Source organism: Leopardus geoffroyi, chromosome A3, assembly GCF_018350155.1.
Source record: "Leopardus geoffroyi isolate Oge1 chromosome A3, O.geoffroyi_Oge1_pat1.0, whole genome shotgun sequence".
In the NCBI taxonomy this organism is placed as follows: domain Eukaryota; kingdom Metazoa; phylum Chordata; class Mammalia; order Carnivora; family Felidae; genus Leopardus; species Leopardus geoffroyi.
Genome location: NC_059336.1, coordinates 66,554,784 through 66,575,532, shown reverse-complemented (window position 1 = coordinate 66,575,532; position 20,749 = coordinate 66,554,784). Strand labels below are relative to the sequence as shown.

Genomic DNA, 20,749 nt, shown 5'->3' with positions numbered 1-20,749 from the left:
TTTCCAGCACTGGGCATGGATTGAGTCAGAAGTCCAGGAACAGATCTGAGCATCTCCTCAGCCTGGGGGCTGGCCTCCCCAGAAGGTAGACAGCAGGGAAGGGGTCTCCTCAGGGGTCCTTAGGACCTGGCGCCTGTGTCAAAAGGGAAGCATGTTCCCCAAAAGAAAGCCAAAAGCAGAAGTTTGCCCCAGTTGCTATGGCTTTGGGGCAGGGCTGTGGTGAAATGCTACAGTGGTGCTCACCCGCTGGGTGGGGGAAACAGAGCAAAAGGAAGGAAGCTGTGGGGGTTAGCAACAGGGCAGGGATTCATGTGCGGCATGGAGGGCGGAGCCTCAGACACTTTGGGGACTTCTGGTCACTGCCTGTGTGCCCTGAGTGTCCTGTTCTTCCTCCCCTGGGCTCACCACCCTCAGGCCAGCGATACTACAAGATTCACGAGCAACCTTTGAACTAGTCCCAGCCACTCTTTTCCTCCACCATCCAAATGGCCTTGCTAGGAAATCCTTCAGATCAAATGCAGTGACAGATATGAATGCACCAAGACACATAAAGCAGTATGTAGACACTAAATACTCTTCTCACTATCACCATCCTTACTAGGCTGGGTGTAACACAGAATATTCTCCCAGCACAACCTCCAGGACCCTCTGCCTCTGGAGATTCCCTGTCCTTGTTTGGTCCACGAATTCTGTCCCAGGCAGGGCTTGTGAGCTGTACCTTCTCCCAACCTGGGCCCTCTGGCTGTCTCCCCATGGAAGCCCCCTCCAAACTGAGGGCATTCACGCAGGCCCTCTGCAAGTCAAAAGAGGAAAAGCAAAGAAGAATGTTCTTCCCCACCCCCATCATCCAATAGCTCATTACTGCCAGCATGACCCATATCTGGTGTTTGGAGAAGGATCCATGAAGCAAGTGTAGGGCCTCCCAGGAGAGTCAGCGAGACAACTGCCAGGTCTCCAGGCAGGCCAGCCTGTGTGAAAGCTGAGGCAGGAGACTCCTCTTCCAACAGTCATCCTTCACGTGTGCTGCATGTTACCTTTTCAGGGTCACATCTGTCACATCTCATCCAGCCTCACAGTAACTCCAGGGAGGGGCAGGGGGAACTGCTATGCCCCCTGGGCAGATGGGAAATTGAGTCCCAGAAGGTGAACTCATTGTGCAAGGTCCCTGAGAGTTAAGGCTGCGCCTTCAACAGCCAGTCCAGGACAGCTTCTGCCTGCCTCTGGTCCTGACCTTATGCTGACTGCAGGGCCTCAGACCACACTGACCTTCGCTTCCACCTGGTCCCATTTCTCCTCTCTAATCCTGGACACAAACAGGGTAAGAGAAGTAAAGGGAACTAACTTGTGGAGTACTCTGTAAGCATCTCACAATGACCTCACGCACTACTATCCTATTTTACAGATGAGAAGACTGAGGCCCAGGGAGGCTCCCCAAGGCATACAGATAGGTGGGACCCAGGTTAGAGCCTAGACATTCTGACTTCACCCCCGGAGGCCTCTGAAGACGTGTCCAGTAGCCTCGTCCATGCCAACAGAAGCCCTGGGATGGTTCTGCTTATAAAAGAACCAAAGCAAAACACAAGGCTGGGCATTCCAATCAGGAAAAAAGCCCCTCGGGCAATGGGTCCAGCCATGTTCTCAGACACAGCTGCTCCACCAGCCAAGGACCCGGTCTCAGGGCCTGCTGCTGCCACCCTACAAAAGCACCCCGGAAAGGAGTCTCCCAGCAGCATCTGCGACTGGCACCTGCCCCTCCCTGGAGGGCACCGTCATGTTCTGCTTGTGCTCTCGTCCCCCACCAGCAGACACAATTACCACGGCTCTCAAGCTGCTGGTCCACAGAGCCAAGAAATAACATGCTCTGTGACGTGTCCCATCTACGCAGCAACCCGGGCCAGGCCCACGCCAGCCCCCACTCTCCTGCCGCGTCAGGCTTCTGCGGCAGAAATCGCAGCTCTTCCTGCCAGCGAGGGCGAGAGGCTCTCCCACCTCTACTGAACCGACTGTTCCGAGCTGGCAGCATTATCAGACCCTTTACCATCACAGTCTGCAGCAGCACAGGGCCTCGTGTTAAAGCAAACCAGGTGCCAAATGCTGGAACGATCTGTGCTCATCTGCTGAGTCCCAAATGGAATCAAGCCCAAGAAGCACTTTCTTTTCTTCTTTTCTTTTCTCTTCTTTTCTCTCTTCTTTTCTTTCTTTCTTTTTTTTAAACTGAATGGTATCCTCAAACCAATTTATGTCCCAACCAGAACTGAGCCTCAACATATTCTAAACTGACTGAGCTGGAGCCAAGTATTTATCAGGACAAAACAAATACGTGGTGAACATCTACAATGTACTAGGCGCCTTGTGTTCATTTTCTTGCTTTTTCTGTGCAAGAGAGGACTTATTAGTCTCATTTTACAGAGGAGAAAACCAAGGATCAGGGAGGTAAGAACCTTGTCCAGGCCACACAGATTGTGAATGGCAAATTCCAGACTCAGACTGCTGGGTGTCTGACACTGGGCATGGCACAGTTAGTTAAGCTGCAGGGTCCTGGTCCCCAGAGGCTTACTCGTCCACCCCGTTCTCACTCAACACCAGGCCTTTGTGCCTTTTTAGTTTTCAAGCACCTGATACCAGCATCAACTTCTCCACCAGCTGAATGAAACAGGGACCCACAGATTGTCTGCCTTAGCATATATTTTATGCCTAGATCAGTATTGTAGAAATGATCAAGATTTCTGTACTTGCTGGTTCCCCAACTGTTTGAGAAAATTAGACTAGTTTTTGATATATGATTCTTTTAAAAACTAAAATACATACTTGGGCTTCAGCAGATGGGGGTGGGGGGATTCCTCCTGATATGGGGACCAGGATTCTCCAGCTCCCTGGATAAAGGGTGGAAGTAGGTGGAATTGGGGGCTGTGATTGAACTCCTCATCATTGTTTCTCTGGTGCTGGGCATGGCCTGGTATGTTGTAGCTTCTCTAACAAGACTAGATGGATGGACACATGGATGGAAGGATGGATAAGCAAACAGGTGGGTGGATGGATGAATTTTAAAATGTCCTTTTGGGGGCACCTGGGTGGCTCAGTTGGTTAAAAGTCTGACTTCAGCTCAGGTCATGATCTTGCATTTTGTGAGCTCGAGCCCCACATCGGGTTCTGTGCTGACAGCTCTGAGCCTGGAGCCTGCTTTGGATTCTGGGTCTCCCTCTTTCTCTGCCCCTCCCCCACTCATGCTCTGTCTCTCTTTCTCTCAAAAATAAACATTAAAAAAATTTTTTTTTAATAAATAAAAAATAAAAAAATAAAACAAAATGTCCTTTTGGCCCCAAAGACTCAAAATTAGGTCTAAAACACAAATCTTCTTCAACCAGTTATAACTCACATCCCTTGCATTTCTGTGAAAGCACTTGCATGGTTTCTATTTACCTCTTGAAAGACAAGGGGATTCCCTATTCATTCTGATCACGTTTGGCTGGCCTGTAACAAAAACCGTATCTAAGGTAACAGCCCCAAGCTCAAGACTGCTTGCAAGCTACTACTCTGAGTTCCAAACCACAAAATAGGGGCTGACATGCTCAAGAAACCTGTGGACACTGTTTCCCAGAGCAGCTGCTCTGGTGATCCTAGAGGTGGAAAGCTTTCATGATTATGTCTCCTGGGCTGGCTCTGCTGGGGTAGCTTTTACCACAGCATAATGAATTCAGCACGTATTAGGAAAACCCAAGTAGCAGCCAAGGCAGCCAGCTGCTGTTCTAGAGGCTTCTCCCTATCATCTGCAGCCAAGCCCAGCCAGAATCAAAGGGAGATGAGGAAAACCCCACAGGTACATGGAAGCCAGGCTGAGCCTCAGGGTTCAGCTAAGGGATCAGAGCCCAGGAGGCTGGAATAGTGGTGTCCACACCTGATTGAAAATGTGACCCGCAGGGGAAGAGGGTATGAAACAAGGGCAAGGGAGAAGTCAGAGGCTATTTGGTCTCTCTGAGAAACCGCTCTGAGCCACAGAAGCCAGATCCAGATCCCAGGTGGAAAGCCCTCTGTAGATGAGACACCAAAGCTCTCCCCCAGATTCCTAAAGTTTCTAGACATGTGACAGGCTGGGTGTGAGCAAGAGGAAACAAACCAGCCAGCCCTGGAAGAGTGCCTCCTCCCAGCCCAGTGCACACAGCGTCTGGGCACTTCCTCTGCTTTGTGTGCTACAGGAATTCCCAGGACACCACCTGGCCAGCCGGCCTGCACCCTCTGAGTCTCCTGGGCAGGCCAACAAGTCACATGGCCTCTTGCAAAAGGGCAGAAGCTTCTTGGAGAGAAATCTCACGTTTAGGAAAATTCACTTTGGCTCCAAATGTAGGCCATTTTTTAGTAAAAGGCCATTCTCCACTTTGAGATATAGTAGGATAGTTTGAGCATTTGGGGTTGGGTGGGGGGATAATCTAATGGAAGGGCATCTGAACTCTGGTCCTGGGCTCCCAGATCAGGCAGAGGCCACCAAAAATGGCTAAGGAAGACAGAGTCCAGCCTCGGTCCCTGCCATCTCACATCGACAGGTACGTCCCTCCCTGCTTGCAAAGCCCTCCCTGAGCCTCGTCTCATTTGATCTTCAAAACTACCCCCTTGGCCTTTTTACAGATGAGGGAGCCAAGAATCAGAGCAGTTTGTAAGTGGCAGAATCCAGACTGCAGTCCAGGGCTTGGGCTCCATGGCCTGTGTTTTGGAAGTTATTTAGGGAGGTGGACATCATTCAATTCATGGCTGTGAAGATTATTAGTGTGTGACCTTGACCAAGACACAAACCTGCCCTGGACCTTACTTTTCTCATCTGCACAATGAGAACATATTAGTACTAGACTGAACCATATGAAATGGTTATTTTTTTCACATGGCTCAACATAAGGCTTCCCTCTATGAGATAATCGGCTCAGAACCTGGCAGAGAAAGGACCTATGAAATGTTCCTGCTTTCGCCTTTTTGCCTCCCACCTGTCATTCCTCAGCATGGGAAGGGGGGTTTCCCGAGACAGATGACTTCAGTGCAGTCTCATCTGAGAGTGGTAGGTGGTGAGATGGCTCAGGTGTGTGGGTGGGGGCAGGGTGGGGTACCAGTCTATGTCTGAGATGCCAGAAGTAGAAACTGGGGCTCAGTCTGTGGTTAGAGTGGGGGCCCATTTTCCATGAAAAGAGCATTGTTCTCCCATGAAAATCAAACCCTGCACTTGGTATTTCTATCCTCACCTCGGGCTAACCAGCTAGATGCCCCTTCTTCGAGCAACCACTCACCCCCTCACCAGCATGACCCTGCAAACTTTCTGGACCATGGCCTGGCTAAGGAAGGCTATAATCTCTCGCTGCCCCAGTCCAGTGTCCCTCTCCTGCCTCCCTGCTGGCGGACCTGGTGAGATGGAGGAAACCCACTGACCAAAGCTCTCTGAACAAGTTCTATTAGTGCATTGTCCCAGTGTCCAGAGGAATATTAGTTTCAGGCTCTTCAGGGACCCAGCTCATGGGGTCTTGGTTTCTTAAACTCCACTTCTACAAGCTGCTCTCAGATGTGCCAATTCAGCAAATTGAGTCCCCAACCTGGGGGGAGGTGGGGTGTCCCCAGCTCACAAGCTCTGAGGGACCCCTTAGCCAGAGGGCTGACATGCAGCCTTGGACTCCACCCAAGCACACCACGTGGGCAGCACCTGCACCCTCTGGCTTCCGCTGCTCCAGCACACCCCTTCTCCGCCTCCCTCCGCCCAGTCCAGGCCTTCCTTCTCACCATCCCCTGGGCCACACTCTCTCCTCCGCTGAGGCTCCAGGGCCCATGTGTGTGTATGCGTGAACACATGTCTGTGTGTGTATGTGTGTGTGTGTGTGTGTGGGGGGGTGCTCATCTCCCTGCCTGAGGCAGGGGAAATGGGTCTTATGAAAACATCCAAAAAGCACTTCCTGCACACTTTGTCCAGCACACTTTATCCCTCCTCTGCTTTATTTCTCCACAGTACTCAGACACTAGCACCCTGGACATTGCAGTGGTTGATTAATTCATTGCCCACCTCCCTCACTAGAATATAAGGTCCATGAGGGTGGAGACTTTTCTCCGCTTGGTTGCTGCTGCCTTTCTGGCTTCCGGAACAGGGCCTGGCACAAAGTAGATGATAATAAATAGTTGCGTGAATGACTGAATTCCTTCTACAGGCACACTTACCTCTGTGCACTACTATCATCTAACAGGGGAAGGAACTGAGGCTCAAAGGCACTAGATTTGCCCATGGCCCTCACTTGACAGCTGGCAGAGCTGGAAGCTGAATCCAGGCCTTGTGCCTCGAAAGTGCAGGCTCCTTCCACTCCCTCACAATGGCCCCAGAATCAGCACAAGGCTGCTCAGTGCACACTCATGACTTACTGATAATCATCTTTTGGAATCCCAGAAGAGGCGTTGGGGACTCAACTCAGTCCCTACTCAGGCCCCCAAATGCAGTCTGTGCACCAGACCCAAACCTAGTAGTCTAGGGAGCCTCGCCCCAGTGTGGGGCACAAGTCCAAGAATCCTGCTTTATGGACGTCTGTGGGAGGCTGAGCTGGGTCAGGACCCTGTGGCCTGTGCCTGAGCCCCGCAGCCTTACCCCATGGGGGCAGTGAAGGAAAGCCCTGGAGCTTACCATGGACTCACTGATGAGGAGCAGCAGGAGGGCTTCCTCAATATTATCCTTCGGGCAGTAGAGGCTGAAAGACACAAACGGTGGCCCTGGCTCCAGCACAGCCCTCTCAAAGCAGTGCAGCCGGCCTGCCAGACCGGCCTTTCTGCCCCAGTCAGCAGCTGCCCCGGTAAGGTGACCCGCTCCTGCATAATTCACAGGCACCGGATAGCACCTGCAGCTCTTTATCAAGCCCCAGAGTTATGGATCTGAAAGACTGGGGTGGGTGGTGGGGCCAGAAATACTGCAGATGCTCCAGGGGAAGAAATGTCCCTTCCAGCACCCAGTGCTGCGTGAAGCAGCTGGGGCAGGGAGCCGGGAGCACAAATCCCACTTTCAGTTATTAAACAAATACGAGAGAAGGCACACAAAGACTAGTAGGAAGGCAGATACCCTCCAAATAATTCGATCTTCAGATGCCTTAGAGAATTCTCTTCCCAACCCCATCCTGAGACTGTCTTCCCTGGTCTATCTGGCTCCCGCCGCTGCCTGCCTGGCAGTGAGCTGGGTGGCAGCTGGGGGCAAGTGCAGGGCAGAGAGAGGGGACGTCGGCAGGGCTGAACCCCAAGTGTGGCATGAGACCAGCAGAGCTTACTTGTCTCCTTCGTAGAGGTGAGGCTTCCGCAGGGCCTGCGTGATGAAGGAGTTCTCCTCCTTGCTCATGAACTCAGGCAGCGGGAGGGACAGGGGGCTCCAGTAGCACTCCTCACTCAAGGAATGTAGCAGGACCCCCGCCAGATGCTTGGCCGCCATCTGGCAGAAAAGGGAGGAAGTCAGACCTGGAACGCCCTCCACCACCCGGCCAAATCTGCCTGCCTTTGTTTGCAGTGTGCTGCCCCTTCAGGAGGCCTGCCTCTCCACCCCTGAGGAGCCCCCTGTTCTGTTTCCAGCACCCCTTCTGTTGGCCTTTGATGGCTTCTACTTCATCTCCTGTCCTCTTTCCTCTCCTAGACAAGATGTATGTTTCCTCCTCCTCTGGCCCCATGGAGCCCAGCACCGCTCTGAGTATTCAGCAAGCCCTTACAGAGCATAAAGCCACTGGCACGGCAGCTCTCTCGACCAGATGGCTTTCTGATATTTGACCAAAAATTCTAGAGTGAGAAGCAGCTGTGGCTCTGACTTTGGTGAATCAAAGCCTGAGAAGGTAGACCTGAATTGGGGCAGGAAAGTGAGTCCAGGTTATTTATTAGGTTCATAAACAATCCCTAAGAATCGGTCCAGCACCTTGCTAGGAAGGGATGACATTAGGTTTTAACTCTGACCTAACGCTAGGGGCTGTGGGCAGTGCTGTGACAAGGATGCTGACGGTGCCTCCCAGGGAGAGAATGCGGAGATTGATTAACAATGTCTGCCATGAGCACAGACAGGGAGAGGAGAAGCATGCGTGGGACACACTGTCATCCCTGATTCATAGGCTGCCTGCTAGCACTTCTGTTGTCTCCCACTGAAAGTGAGCCCTGAACAGGCCAGCCACAGCCAGCACCCAACCCCGAGGCCTCGGCCATGTGTTATTACCACTTTAAAGTTCTGTGTTGCTTTGGTCTCCACGGTGCGTAGGACCTCCCGGAGCTCTCTCATCCCTTTCACGATGTTCCTAGAGGGAAGACAGCAGAAGCAGGGTCATTACCAGCCTAGCTCCCACAGACACCATCATCAAACCTGCAGATGTAAGCAGAAGCTGGCCCATTAGAGTTTTACTTGAAAACAGTCAGTTGGAATGAAAGGTCAGAGTTGTAACACCAGGATCCTAGAAGCCCAGGACATAGTTGATCAGAGAATAAGAAGGATCCTTCTCCCTCACAGTCCCCCAAGGAACCCAGGCTTCCCATTCACTACCAGAAGGGGACCAAGACGGAATATTTCAAACAAGACGCTGTCTTGGCCCCAAAGCCTTGGCTGGTGTCAGATTTTCTGACTTGAATCAGCCTCAAATTCTTCATCTTCACCCACCACACCTGGTCAACGCTGGGGTCCATCCTCACCTCTCAGTCCCCATCACCAGAGCCCTAGACCGGCCTGCATCACCACAAAGGCCAGTATCACCTGCCCCATGCCCCCAGCCCCTGCCAGCTCTCTGGGCCCTGAAATAATTTGCAAGCTTTTTAAAGTGTGACCGAAAGTAAAATATACATTTTAAATTGCAACCCAGTATGCACACACTTTCCTTACATAAAACTGAAGCAAGTTTCTTGACACATTACCTAGCTCTACTGTGTGCCGTCCACTCTGGTATTTTCTACTTTATGTCTCCCTCTACTCCTCTTTCTAAAAATGCTGGCTGCAGCCCACTGAAAAGAACTTGCAGCCCACTAGTTTGCACAACCCACTAGTTGTGGCCTGCAGTTTGAAACACTGCTCCATCACCCCTGGAGGGGTCCACTTGACAGACAAAAGTCATCTTGTTCCTCCTCAGGCTGGCCCCTTCGTCAGCACCCCCAGGGCTTACAGAATCCAGTCTAGGTCCTCAGCAAGGTATCGCGGGGCTGAAGGGTCTGCCCCCTTGCCTCTCTCCCATCTCATCTCCTGCCACTCAGGTCCATTTTGAACAACCGACCCAGGTGACCTATGTCAAGTCTTGGCACAGGCTCCTCCCACTGCCTTAAACAGCCCTTCCTCATTCACCCTCAGAAAGCCTTTCCAATATCACTTCCTCCTTGCAGCCAGCCCAAGCTCCTCCCCATGCTCACCCTTTTTGCCTGCATCCCTCTTGCACCCTGTTAATTCCTCTTCTGAAGTTTGACACTGTGTGGTCAGTTTCCATTCATGGGCTGACCCTTGGTGCGCTGTGCTCTCCAAGGGCAGAGCTCCAGTCCTGCTGCTGAAGCTCAGCACTAGCACAGCTCCTGGCACACAGCATGTGCTCAGCAAATGTTTGAGCACCACCCTTCTCATTTCCTGTGGTGGTTCCCTGGATCACAGCTCACGAGGGAAAGCAGAGGCTGCCGGGTGGTCAAATTCAGAAGTGAAAGACTACGGAGGGGTGAAGAGCCAAAGGTGGCAGCTAGGGAAGTCACAGGAGCCCCTCCCGCAACTTTCATGCACAAAACAGATTCCTAGGAGCTCTGGGGTGTGAGGCCATAAAAAGAAAAACTTGCAGACCAAGTCCCTGCCTTCTGGGAACCTCTGGTTTCAGAGAAGAAAGTAAAAATGTGCAAACGACTAACATTATAAACACAGATCCTCATTTGTGGGGCTGAGAATGGAGGTAAAGACCAATGGAATAGAGTCAGAGTCACAACGACCTTTCCTAGTCTGTCCAGAGCTTCTGAAGAACCAGGAGGGGCAAACAGGACAGGAAGCCACAGGGCCCTTAGAGACGAGTCAAATTTGGGTACTGCTACAGATGCCATGTAGCCTGAGGAGGGGCTCACCTGTGGGCTGTGTACCGTCTCCTCCTCTACAAAATCAGGACTTCAGTTTGGACAGTGTCTCCTAGATTGCTGTCATCTGCATATCACATTTGTAATTGTTGCTACTAGCTGCACACCATCAGTGTTATTGTTTATGCAATACTTTCCTTTACATCTTCTTTTTTACTTTAGTAAATACCTTAACAAAAAAATACCTGAAATTAGGGATTTGGTATGCTAGGGTTTTTTTTTTTTTTTTTGGAAATAGGTATTAAATATAGAAGTACTTATAAAAAGTTAGTCTGTATATCACTCAAAGCCATCTTGTGTATCACTAGAGGTAGAGCTTGGGAAAGAATAGATTAAACCACAGGTTCTCAAAGTGTGGTCCCTGGACCAGCAGCATCAGCATCCTGGGAACTTATTAACGATGCAAAGTCTGAGGCCCCCACTCCAGACCCACTGTATCAGAAACTCTGGGGCAGAGCCTGGCAGTCTGGGCTTTATCAAGTCCTCAGGCTTTATCAATGTCCAATGGACATTCAGTTTTGAAAACCACTGGTTTACCTGATCCTCAGTGTCTTCCAGTTCCCCTATGCTAAGTAAGAAGCCAGGTTCCAGAAGGGACAACTTGACATGGAAAGTCCAGCTTTGCAGCCAGATTCTGAATCTGTGATCTTGGGAAAGTGAAGTAGCCACTCTGATTCTCATCTCCCATCCATAGGAGGATTCCTCACTTACTCATAGTGCGGTCAGGAAGATGAACATATGTGAAGCCCAAACGCACCCAGGCATGTGGTAGAGGCTAACTAAATATTAGTTATTTTCCTTTCTCCTTTTAATTTGGGTCCTAAAGATGACATTACATTATGTTTTCATTTGCCACATTATTTTGCATTGAAGTTTGGGACCGAATGAGTAGGGGGCAGGGGACAGAAGTACCTGAGGGGATCTTCCAGCTCTAAGTCCATCTTTCGCCTTCCACCAGCCCCTGCCTCCCCAGGGGACATATAAGCAGGATTCCCCATAGACAAATCACACCCAGGGACAGACTGGCAGTCCCCAGGAGCCCAAGTAGGAGGAGTCTGCAGGAGAGGCCCTTCAGTCCCACTGAGGCCTCTGCCTTAGAAAAGAACCCAGAGTTGGACAGCAGGCCGTCGGCCAGGCCAACTGAGGGGAGAGCTCAACATCAGTCACCACCAGGAGACAGAAAAGACAGACTGCATGAGCTCCCAGAAGAGAGCAGGACTGGCTGGCTCTGGGAAGTCTGTAGGAGAGCAATGCCCAGGAAGCTGGGCCAATGGCCACAGGCTGGGGCAAGGCTGGACCTAGGGGCTGCACCCTGGGACTGCCCCAGGGCCTTATGGCCCAGAGACAGCTGGTAGCTCCTGGGACTTGTGGGTGATTTTCCACTCTGTGGACTCCCTGCCAGCTTCCTCCCTGGCAGCCTGGCCCAGGCTGCTACCAGGAGCCCAGAGCCAAGAGGGACTATGGCCTCTCTTTCCCACTCCAGCCCAAGGACTGTTCTCTCCCTGCCTTTAGTCTCCACATCATCAACACTGGAAGAGGGCTCCCAGACCAGCGGCACTGGCATCGCCCAGGGGATTCAGAGAAATGCAGGCTCTCAGGGATCCTGCCTCCCCCCAATACACACACAATTAAGGAATCAGAACTGCATCTTCACAAGATCCTATGTCCCAAAAGTTGTGTAATTTTACTATTTTCAAATCTGTAAGGGATTCTGGTATCTCAATAAGCTCCCAGGAATTCTTTAGCACAGCAAATAATTACCCTTGGGCATCTTTTGGGTAAATCCCAATTTTTATTGAATACACATAAAGAGAAAAACCAATACAGAGGCTTCAGTGGCCAGGGCTGTACGGGGAGAGATTCAGGCTCTCAACAGGCCTTGACCTGTTCTAAGATGCTGGCAACACCCCTCTGCCTCAGCTCATCCCTCCAGGAAATGGGAAATCAGATGGTTTCTCCCACCAGCCTGAGCTAACGCTAACCGTGCCAGGTAGAGCTGGGGCTTTTCCCAGTCCCGTGAGAGGGCGGCTTGAAAGATCTCTTTGTTCTGGTCTCTCACACTGACCTTTCTGAGCAAAGCTGCCACTTTAAACAATATCCAAACAGGGCCTCAGATCAACCCTGGCCCAGAAGCAGGCTGTGTGTGGAGAAGCCAGGAAGTGATTGATCCCAAGTCATGTTCCTGGCCGGCCAGGAAGAGAAAGACAGAGATGTACAGGCAGTGATGGGTCATCTAGGGAGGCCTCTAGGTGGCAAGCTTCCCCCCTCTACCTCTTGCCGCCCCTCCCCACTCCCCCCACTGCTGGGCCCCTCGTCAGCAGCAGGCAGCGAACAGATTTTTTAAATGCTTTGTCCTATTCAGTCTTCACAGCTTCTGATGAGGCTGGTAAGGCTGGCTTGGTTCTTCCAGGTACCAGCACAATGCTTGGTACATAGAAGGCACTCAAGAAATCATTGTGGAATAAATAAACTCCCATTTTCCAATGGGAAAATTAAAGCCTGGTAGACGCCTGCCTTTTCAGGCCATCTAATACCCAAGGGGGAGAGGCGAGCTTACCATAGGCACCAAGGGTTCAGATTTCACTCCCTTTACACTGAAATGATTCCCGAGAAAGATAATGCTTTCCTTTCCAGGCCATCTGAACTCCAGGACTTCTGGAATTCAGCTAATTGACTGGTTTTTACTAAGTACCTACTGTATATTCAGTACCTGGTCAACAGCCCTGTTGACAAGGGGCATTCAACAAATGCCCTGATAAAATGGACTGAGAGACAGAATGAGTGTCTCATTCATGGCCTGCAGGTAAGTCTGTTAAATCAGCCACACTCAATTTATTCAGAGTTTAGCGAGGTGTTTTGCATACAGTAGGTACTCAACAAATGTTTTGTTTTGTTTTTGGCTTGGTTTGATTTGAGAGAATAAGAAACTGCATGGAATTTATGGTTGAATGAAATCTAAACAGACACTGGTGCATGTGACCCTGACCAGAAGTCCCCATTTCAGGGCTGGCACTAATTGTGTAAGAGAGGTTTCTGGCCAAAGAGCACAGCCAGTTGGCAGATCCCAACAGCTGGACAGTTGAATCAGGAGACCAGGTCAGGTGAAGCTCAAATAGTTATCAAGCTGTTTACTCCTGCCATAGATCCATATCATCAGTTTCAAAAACTAAAGCTCTCCTCTTCACCCCAAGTCCCAGAAAAAGGGCACCGAGGACATCCAGGCAAGGAGATCTTTCCTCTCTAGCAAGGTGGGAGATGGGCAGTGGGTGCTAACAATAAATACAGGCTGTGCATTATGAGAAGCTGGAAGAGTGTGTTCTCTCCAATGGGCCTCAGAGGTGTCTCTGTGCCCCAAAGAGTGACACAGGCCACCAGGAGGCTCTCCTGGGCTTTCCTGTTGGATGACTCTGGCCCCTGAATCCCCCTTAGAACAATCTGTCTCCTGCCCTCCTCAGCACTACAGATAGTGGGAGGCTGCTGAGGACAAGACAAAATTGCTGCTGATCGAACACACCTCTCACGAGGTCATACCAAACAGCAGGCCGGGCTTTCTAAGGTGCCTCACCATTGGGCAGAGCCCCCCCACCCTCACCCCACCCCAGCCATCTGCAGCCCAGGCTGCCTTAGCTGCCTCTTGACTCAGCACCTAGCTGGCAAGGTGAAGCATGTGCAGTTGCGCACACAGACTCACACCCACACCCACCCCCCCCCCCCCCAGAAAGGGAGAGTGCTTTTATAAGGCTGAACAATCTGCCAAGCCCCAGGAAACTCCCTTAGAAAGCACACACATTCCCTTCTCTATTGTTTGGTTTTGGTACAGTGTGCACATATTGCTTTAGTAATTAAAAAAAAATTTTTTTTTAACATGTACAAAATGTACAGCCCACCTGGTTCCATACACATGGCTCAAGCTTATTCCCAGCCCAGAGCCAAGAAAAGGCTCTGTAGGTCTAGGCAGAAGGAAGGGAAAAAAACCACTCCAAAGAGAATGGCCTCTTGTCCACTCTGGGGGAAGAGCCTAGTCAGTTTATGTTCTTGTTTCTTGGGAGATGCCCAAAGACTCAGGTCCTAGCTGGGGTCAGGGCCCTGGACAGGGACAGTCAGCTTTCCTGGTATTGCATCGCCATTGGCTTCCCTTGCTGCCTCACCCCTGGAGCTGCTTCATGCAAAGGAGACCAAACCTCTCCCACCGCCAGGACTCTGGGCCCAGCTGCCATTGTCCGCAGTCATGAACACGTCAGAAAGGTGCCCTCTCCTGGCAGCAGGCTCTGCAGAACTACCTGGGACAAAGCTCCACTCAGAGTCTACGGTTGCCCTCTGGTGGCAGCGAGGGGAATCGAACCGCAGGGTCCCCTCCTTAGGGAGGGGGTCTCCCAATTCATGATTGTCCTTTTAGGTCAGTATTTTCAGTGCCAGGTCAGTTAGGAACCCTGTCATCAGCCACAGAGCAAGGAGAAGAAGTCATCTGGGGGGGAATTAACTGATGGATCAATAGGGCAAGGCCCCTGGAAAAAGTGAATGTCCCTCAAACATACTAAGTGTAAAATACTGAGGCCCAGATTTAACCAAAGCTCAGAATAAAAGAAGAGCTGTTGGGGGTCAAGCAAATACCACCATACCCCATTTTTCACAGTGGAGAACACCATACCCTTTAATTATGTCAAATCCTCAATTGGAGGGACAAGGGTGGACCATGGGACCAGGCACTGCTTGTGGCCATCTGGCCCCAAGGGCAGAGTACCCCGGAATCCACCCAAGGCTCACATGGAATGAGTGCCAGCTCGCAGATTCTACGCAGAAGCAGGTCCCACCATCTCCCCCTGCTCCTTAGGCCCCAAGGGAGGTCTTCTAACACCGAGAGGCTCCCTGGCCCCTGAGAGCCCCCCTATGCCAGCAGCACCCCCACCGCCCTGCCTCCCTTCCCTCCCATTAGACTCTGATGGCTACATTCAGCTCCTTCACTGTCTGCTCAGTGCTTGGATGGAAGAAAGCTCCCTAAGGAGGGGAGCTCATCCTGTTCCTGGCTTCAAACCTGTTGAGTAAGGTGGGATGCCTGGTTCATGGCGGGCTCTCAGAGGCTTCTGTGAAATGAATGGTTGGGCTATTCTCTGGGGTTTTTTTTGTTTTTTGTTTTTTTTTGCCTTAGCCCCTACCCCCTACTGGGCTATAACCTCTCAGAACATAGGGAATAGTTTTATCACCTTCCCAAACACCCCAAAAGCCCAGATGAGCAGGGGGAAGGGTGTGTGTGTGTGTGTGTGTGTGTGTGTGTGTGGATTTAGCCAGCAGGAAATGGTTCTGGAGACCCTTAAAAGACTTTTCAGAGCTGCCCTGGAGGAGAAGACCCAATGTCAGGTGGTATCAGGGTCCCAACCTACCCTGAACCTCTGCTTCTTGCAACTTAGGCTAAGACAGTGGTTCTCAACTGGGTGTGATTAGCCCTCCACTACCCAAGACATTTGTCAACATCTGGACACATTTTTGGTTGTCACACTTGGGGCAGGAAGAGCTACTGGCATCTAGTGGATGGGTAGAGGCCAGGGATGTCGCTAAAGCCTACAATGTACTGGTATCTGGCTCAAAATGTCAACAGGTACTGAGGATGAGGAACTCTGGCTTAAGGTGAATTTTTGTTTGTTTGTTTTGTTTGTTTGAACTTCCTTACAACAACAAATATATAAGAAAAATATTGGAACTGGTGATTCACCTAGGAAGATGTAATTCTGACTTGAAGGCCGTTAACGGGTAGTTATGAAAGCTCCTACCATTTCGAGCGCGTGGAAGGGGAGGCCTCGGGCTGCGGGGGCACAGACCCCATTCAGCACCAGGCATGCTGCATCTACCACCCATTAGCTTTGCAACTTTGGGCAAGTTACTTCCCCTTCTCCTTTCTTCAGTAAATGGGAACATTATTAGTTCCTCTATGTTCACAGGATTCTGCCTGGCATGCAGCAAGTATTCAACAAGTATTAGCTACTGTTAAGAGGAAAGGGGTAAAGAAATTATTTAAAGTCCAGCCGGGCACACAGTCCACGCTTTAAATATCTGTCACATTCCCGGGCCACCTCTGGGCTGGACGCGGCCACAGGAAATGGACAGAGGGGCTGAGCTGTTGCCACGTGAACCGGGGACTGCTGCTCACATTAAAGCTTTCAAATGTTTGGGCTGTTTGCTTGGAAAGAAAAGATGATTCAGTTTCCATTGCTCTTTATTTGGGAGGCACGGGGTGGGGGCAAGGGGGGTGGAGAAGAGTCAGCATCCTGGCTTTCAGCACTGAAATTTGTTTTAGGAGGAAAAGAGGATGAAGGGTGGGGAGCAGAGTGACAAGAACAAAACAATATCACTTGGGCTTTCCTGGAGGGGTGAGGGTTGGTGAATGTTCTGTCCACCGCCGGCGGCACCACCACCACTCACACGCACACACACACAGCCAGAGTGTGCAGAACACAGGCAGGAGGAACAGCCGCACCAGGAGGGTGGGACCAGCTTCGGGAAGAGGAGCCACCCACTGAGAATGGTGACTCAGGGTCCCAGAGGGACAGAGACAGCCTTGAGTCAGCGGAGCAAGGATCAGCCCAACCATCACCAGGGCTCTGTCCTTCTCCCACACACTCCCAAACAGGAAACTACATGGGTTTTAAGGCTGCTCAGATCCAAAGCTGGGCACTAAGGGGCAAGCTACTCAACCTTGTCGAGTCCTTTGTCTGCTCTCAAGCATTCTGGGGTCACCTGACTTCCTTCACAGGGTGCTGTACACTGAGCACATGGTCTAGCCTAGCACACAGCAGGTGCTTGATAACTACCGGCTCTCTCCCTCCTTCCTTCCTGGCTGTCCTTGACGGTCACCTTAACCTCATCACACCTGCAGCAAGTGTGTGGGGAAGGGCAGCAGGCAGCCCCAAGAGGACTGCAGCGGAGAGGTGGGGAACAGCAATCCCCTCCCTGTGCTCTAAGCTCTGTACTCAAAGTATCTTTTCATTCCTGCCTCTCCTTGGACCCTCACACCCCTCACACACACAGAACAAACAGGAACCCCCTGTTTGAGGAAGGAAGCAGAGCTGGAGGGTGGAAAAGGAACCTGCCCAGGGTTGCTGTGTGGTCTCCCATTCCCAGGCCTTGGTGACCTCCAGATGGCCAGGGTGCCCCTGAAATCTTCACACTGGAAGCTGAGGCCATGCCTTCCAAGCTGGAGCACACTCACTAGGCTGGAACACCTGGGGGCAGCAGCAGGATCTCATTAACCCCAGGGTTTCTGCTGTGGGCAGGGGAGCCTACTGGGCAGGAGCATCAGCTGGCTCCGCCTAGGACAAGTCACTTACGTCCTCTGGGCCTCCATTTCCCACCTGTAAAATGGGGATGTAACAAGTGCACCTGCCTCAGAGGACTGCTAGGACCATGAAATACACATGAAACAAAGCACTTACCAAGTGCCTTGCACAAATTCAGCATGTATTTTAAGATAATTAATATCTGTTAAAGGAAAGCATGAAGGGGACAAGACACCGAAATCACCAAGATCCCCTCCTTACAAAATCTACTCCTAGGGTCTGCCATACAGAAGGGCTCCTCCACCCTTTGTGCCTATAGTAGGCCTTGGGAGCGAGGGCCTCTTAAACCCAGAGCAGGCATCAGTCAACAAATTTTCTCCAAAGGGCAAGGGAGTAAATATTTTAGGATTTGCTCTCTACTCCACTCTGGGAGAGAGACAATATTAAACAGTAGGTATGGCCATGCTCCATTAAGATGTTCTTTGCCAAAACAGGCAGAGGCAGACCCACACTGCAAAGGTTCAGCTAAGGTGGCATCTCTTCACATCCCCCACCCATCCCTGAGAGCTACGCCTGCCAAAAGCAGGGTGCCCCGGGGGAGTGGGCGGAGCCAGGCAATGGCAGTCTGCAGCTGGAGAGAAGTAGCCAGGTGGCAGCTGTCTGGGCAGTAAAAACAGGAACTAGCCCACCGGGCCACTGTATCTCTAAAACTGAAGTTCAGCAACCAAAAAAGGACAAGAGAACACAGACAGTGGAGGTGGAGCAGAGGCAGCATGCTTCCCAGGGTCCCTGTGATGTCCCTCGGCCCCACACCTCCCCAGCCACAGGGTGGTCCGAGGAGCCCAGGGCTCTGGGGCCAGCCCCACCCTTGGGGGTCAAGCTGCCTTGGCTCTCTGGGCCTCCTGGTCCACATGTCCCAAATGGTGACACCACAGCCTCCCTGACCTAGCACTTGAAAAAATAAAAGAAAAAAAACAAGGTGTGAAGTTCAAGTTTGGGCCAACAGCCTACCCAACTGTGGACTGCCACAAAAAATAACAGAACTGATAACAATGCCTTTGATTTTCTAAGCAGCTGGGATGGATCAGGAGTTCTGGGCAGTATTCTCACATGAGAGCGGGTGACAGCTGCCTCCTGGTTGGGACCTTTCTGCCCTGTTCTTACCATTCAGAAGACAGGGACTTGAGCAACAGCCTCTCATCTAACAGCGAGGGTAGGGTGGAGAGAGAGGAGGACAGCACAGGTCTCTTCTAGGCCAGGGGTCCAGCTAGGGCAGGACTGGCCCCCTCTGCAGGCGTGTACCTCTGTGTACCCTAGCCCGACAAGATGTGAACACACCAGCCCCCACCGATCCTCTCGAGAGAGCACACACGCGCACACACCCAGATCTGAGAGGCCAGACTCCACACGACTGGCGTCAGGAACACCCCGGCCCAGAGGAAAATGTCCAGGTCCCGCTTAGCTGCCAGCAACCTACCCCTTCTTCAGGTTTGTCACATAAGCGCTCTGGAGGGCGGCTTCCAGGAAGTAGGTGAGCTCATAGTCAACTGGGTGAGAGCCTTTCAGATGCCGTGATGTGGTGTTATTTGTGATCTGGGAAGGGGAACACAGAGAGAGCCGCTGTCTCAAAGTTGTGAGTTGGAGGGGCTGGGGTCACAGCCAGCCCCGGTGGAGGTGGCAGTCCCGTTACCATCCCAAGTCTCTGGCTGCCTCAGGGACGCGTGGTGCGATTCTCAGGCTAAATCCAACCTAACTTGTTTTTGTTTAAAATATGTCTAAAACACTCTCTCCTCATCCAAATGCTGGATGCCCACAATAGCCCTACAAAGCTGGTTTTGTCTGTATTTTACAGATGAGGAAACTGAGGCTCAGAAAGTGCCTAAGGTCACAAAGCTGGCATGCACCTAGACCTCAAACTTCAGTCTGGCCAGTTACAGTTCTACTACTTCCTGCTTCATTCATTCAACAAACACTTGAGTGCCTACCATATACCAGGCACTGTCCCTGTCATATAACCATGGAATGTCAGCACAGTCTAACTGGCTAAGACTCCTGGTTCCAGGGAAGCCTGAGGAGCAACTGTGGTATTAATGAGCTGTCCTTAAGCCTCAGCTCTAAGAGGACCACCCAGCCCCACTGAGATAGGCCTGCCTTTATTAGGCCACCTCCCTGCCCTGATCCAAGACACTAATCAGTGAGCCATCTTGTCTTTTAGAAATTGAAGTAGATTTAAGAGAGGTTCTTAGTTCCTTGGAGCTTGGGGCTGGGTCTGAGGAGGGACACAGCACCATTTCTGAGAATGCACAGGGTCCTGTGGCCTGCCCTTCCCTGACCCAAGATAGCTAGCTCCCGGGGCCCATTTGTCTGCCCAATGCCACAGGACACTGATTCCAGCCCTGCCCACCATTACAGCTCATCACCATAAAAGTCGAAAGCCTGGGCTTCTGGATGAATGGGAGACCATCTTTTTCATGAAAGTTTTCTCCAAAACCACATGCATTTCCAATGTGAAGAGCTCCTAAAACACTGTTGTCTAGCAGTGATCCATGTGACCTCAGCAGAGGTCAACTCAGCCACGCCAGTCTCCAAGTGGACTTCTGCCAGGGAATGCACTTGAGTCCTGTTTTTGCTGAGTCCCCCAATAACTTTTCCTTTCCTCCTGAAACCCAATCAAGTAAAAGGACTCTAGGGTAGTGACACCCAACAGGGAGGCGATTTTGCCTTCCAGGGACATTTGGCACAACTTGTATTTTATAATACACAAGGCTGCCCCACACAGCAAAGAATGATCCGGCCCTGATGTCAATAGTGCTGAGGGTTGAGAAATCCCACTCTGGGGGAATCGGCTTGGCCTGGACGACTCCTCCTACAAGGCCTGTCACAAAACAGGTGCTGGGTTGACATTTTGGCACTTGCCAAAGTAGGTAAGGTCAAATGTCTCTGGGCTCTGACTCTCAGCTCATAACCACCTCCTTCAGGATGCCAACCCAGGTCTACTCTGCCATATAGCACCCGCCTTCCAGCATCTACGAACCATCTACTGAACAGCATGCCTAGGCACCACCCCCGAATTCTCCCCTGCAAGTAACCGGAGCCACACTCCCAGGGTTCCAGTCCTGCCAATGCCACTTAGTAACTGTCTGAACTCTGGGAAGTCATTTAACTCCTCCCTAAACCAGGGTTTCTCGCTTGGGAAATAGGAACAACAGGGCCTATCCCAGCCAGTGGGTGTGAGGGTTAAATTCAAGAATGACTGTAAAGTACTCAGGAGTACTGCCTGACACAAGAGCAGTATCTTTGTTAAATATAGCTGTCTGCCGTCCTCCCATTAAACCAAGAGCCCCCCAGAAGGGAAGACCCGGGGTAACATCTGCTAACACCAGAACCACTGTCCTGCCAACAGTTTGACAGCCCCCTTCCCACCCCCCCAC

At 51.4% G+C, this 20,749-nt stretch overlaps 1 protein-coding gene across 3 annotated transcripts in view; it reads right to left on the bottom strand.

Annotated features, from left to right (window-relative positions):
- TTC7A (tetratricopeptide repeat domain 7A) overlaps positions 1-20,749 on the bottom strand; it is a 123,672-nt gene that overhangs the window by 67,458 nt on the left and 35,465 nt on the right. For 2 of the 3 annotated variants that reach the window (XM_045445955.1, XM_045445958.1), the window contains 4 exons: positions 18,796-18,911; positions 8,186-8,264; positions 7,266-7,423; positions 6,635-6,698 (listed from right to left, as the gene is read on the bottom strand). In XM_045445955.1, coding sequence (XP_045301911.1) covers positions 6,635-6,698; positions 7,266-7,423; positions 8,186-8,264; positions 18,796-18,911 — 417 coding nt within the window. Of the gene's footprint in view, positions 1-6,634; positions 6,699-7,265; positions 7,424-8,185; positions 8,265-9,116; positions 9,244-18,795; positions 18,912-20,749 lie in introns of those variants that run through there. The other variant, XM_045445956.1, reaches the window with a different exon arrangement.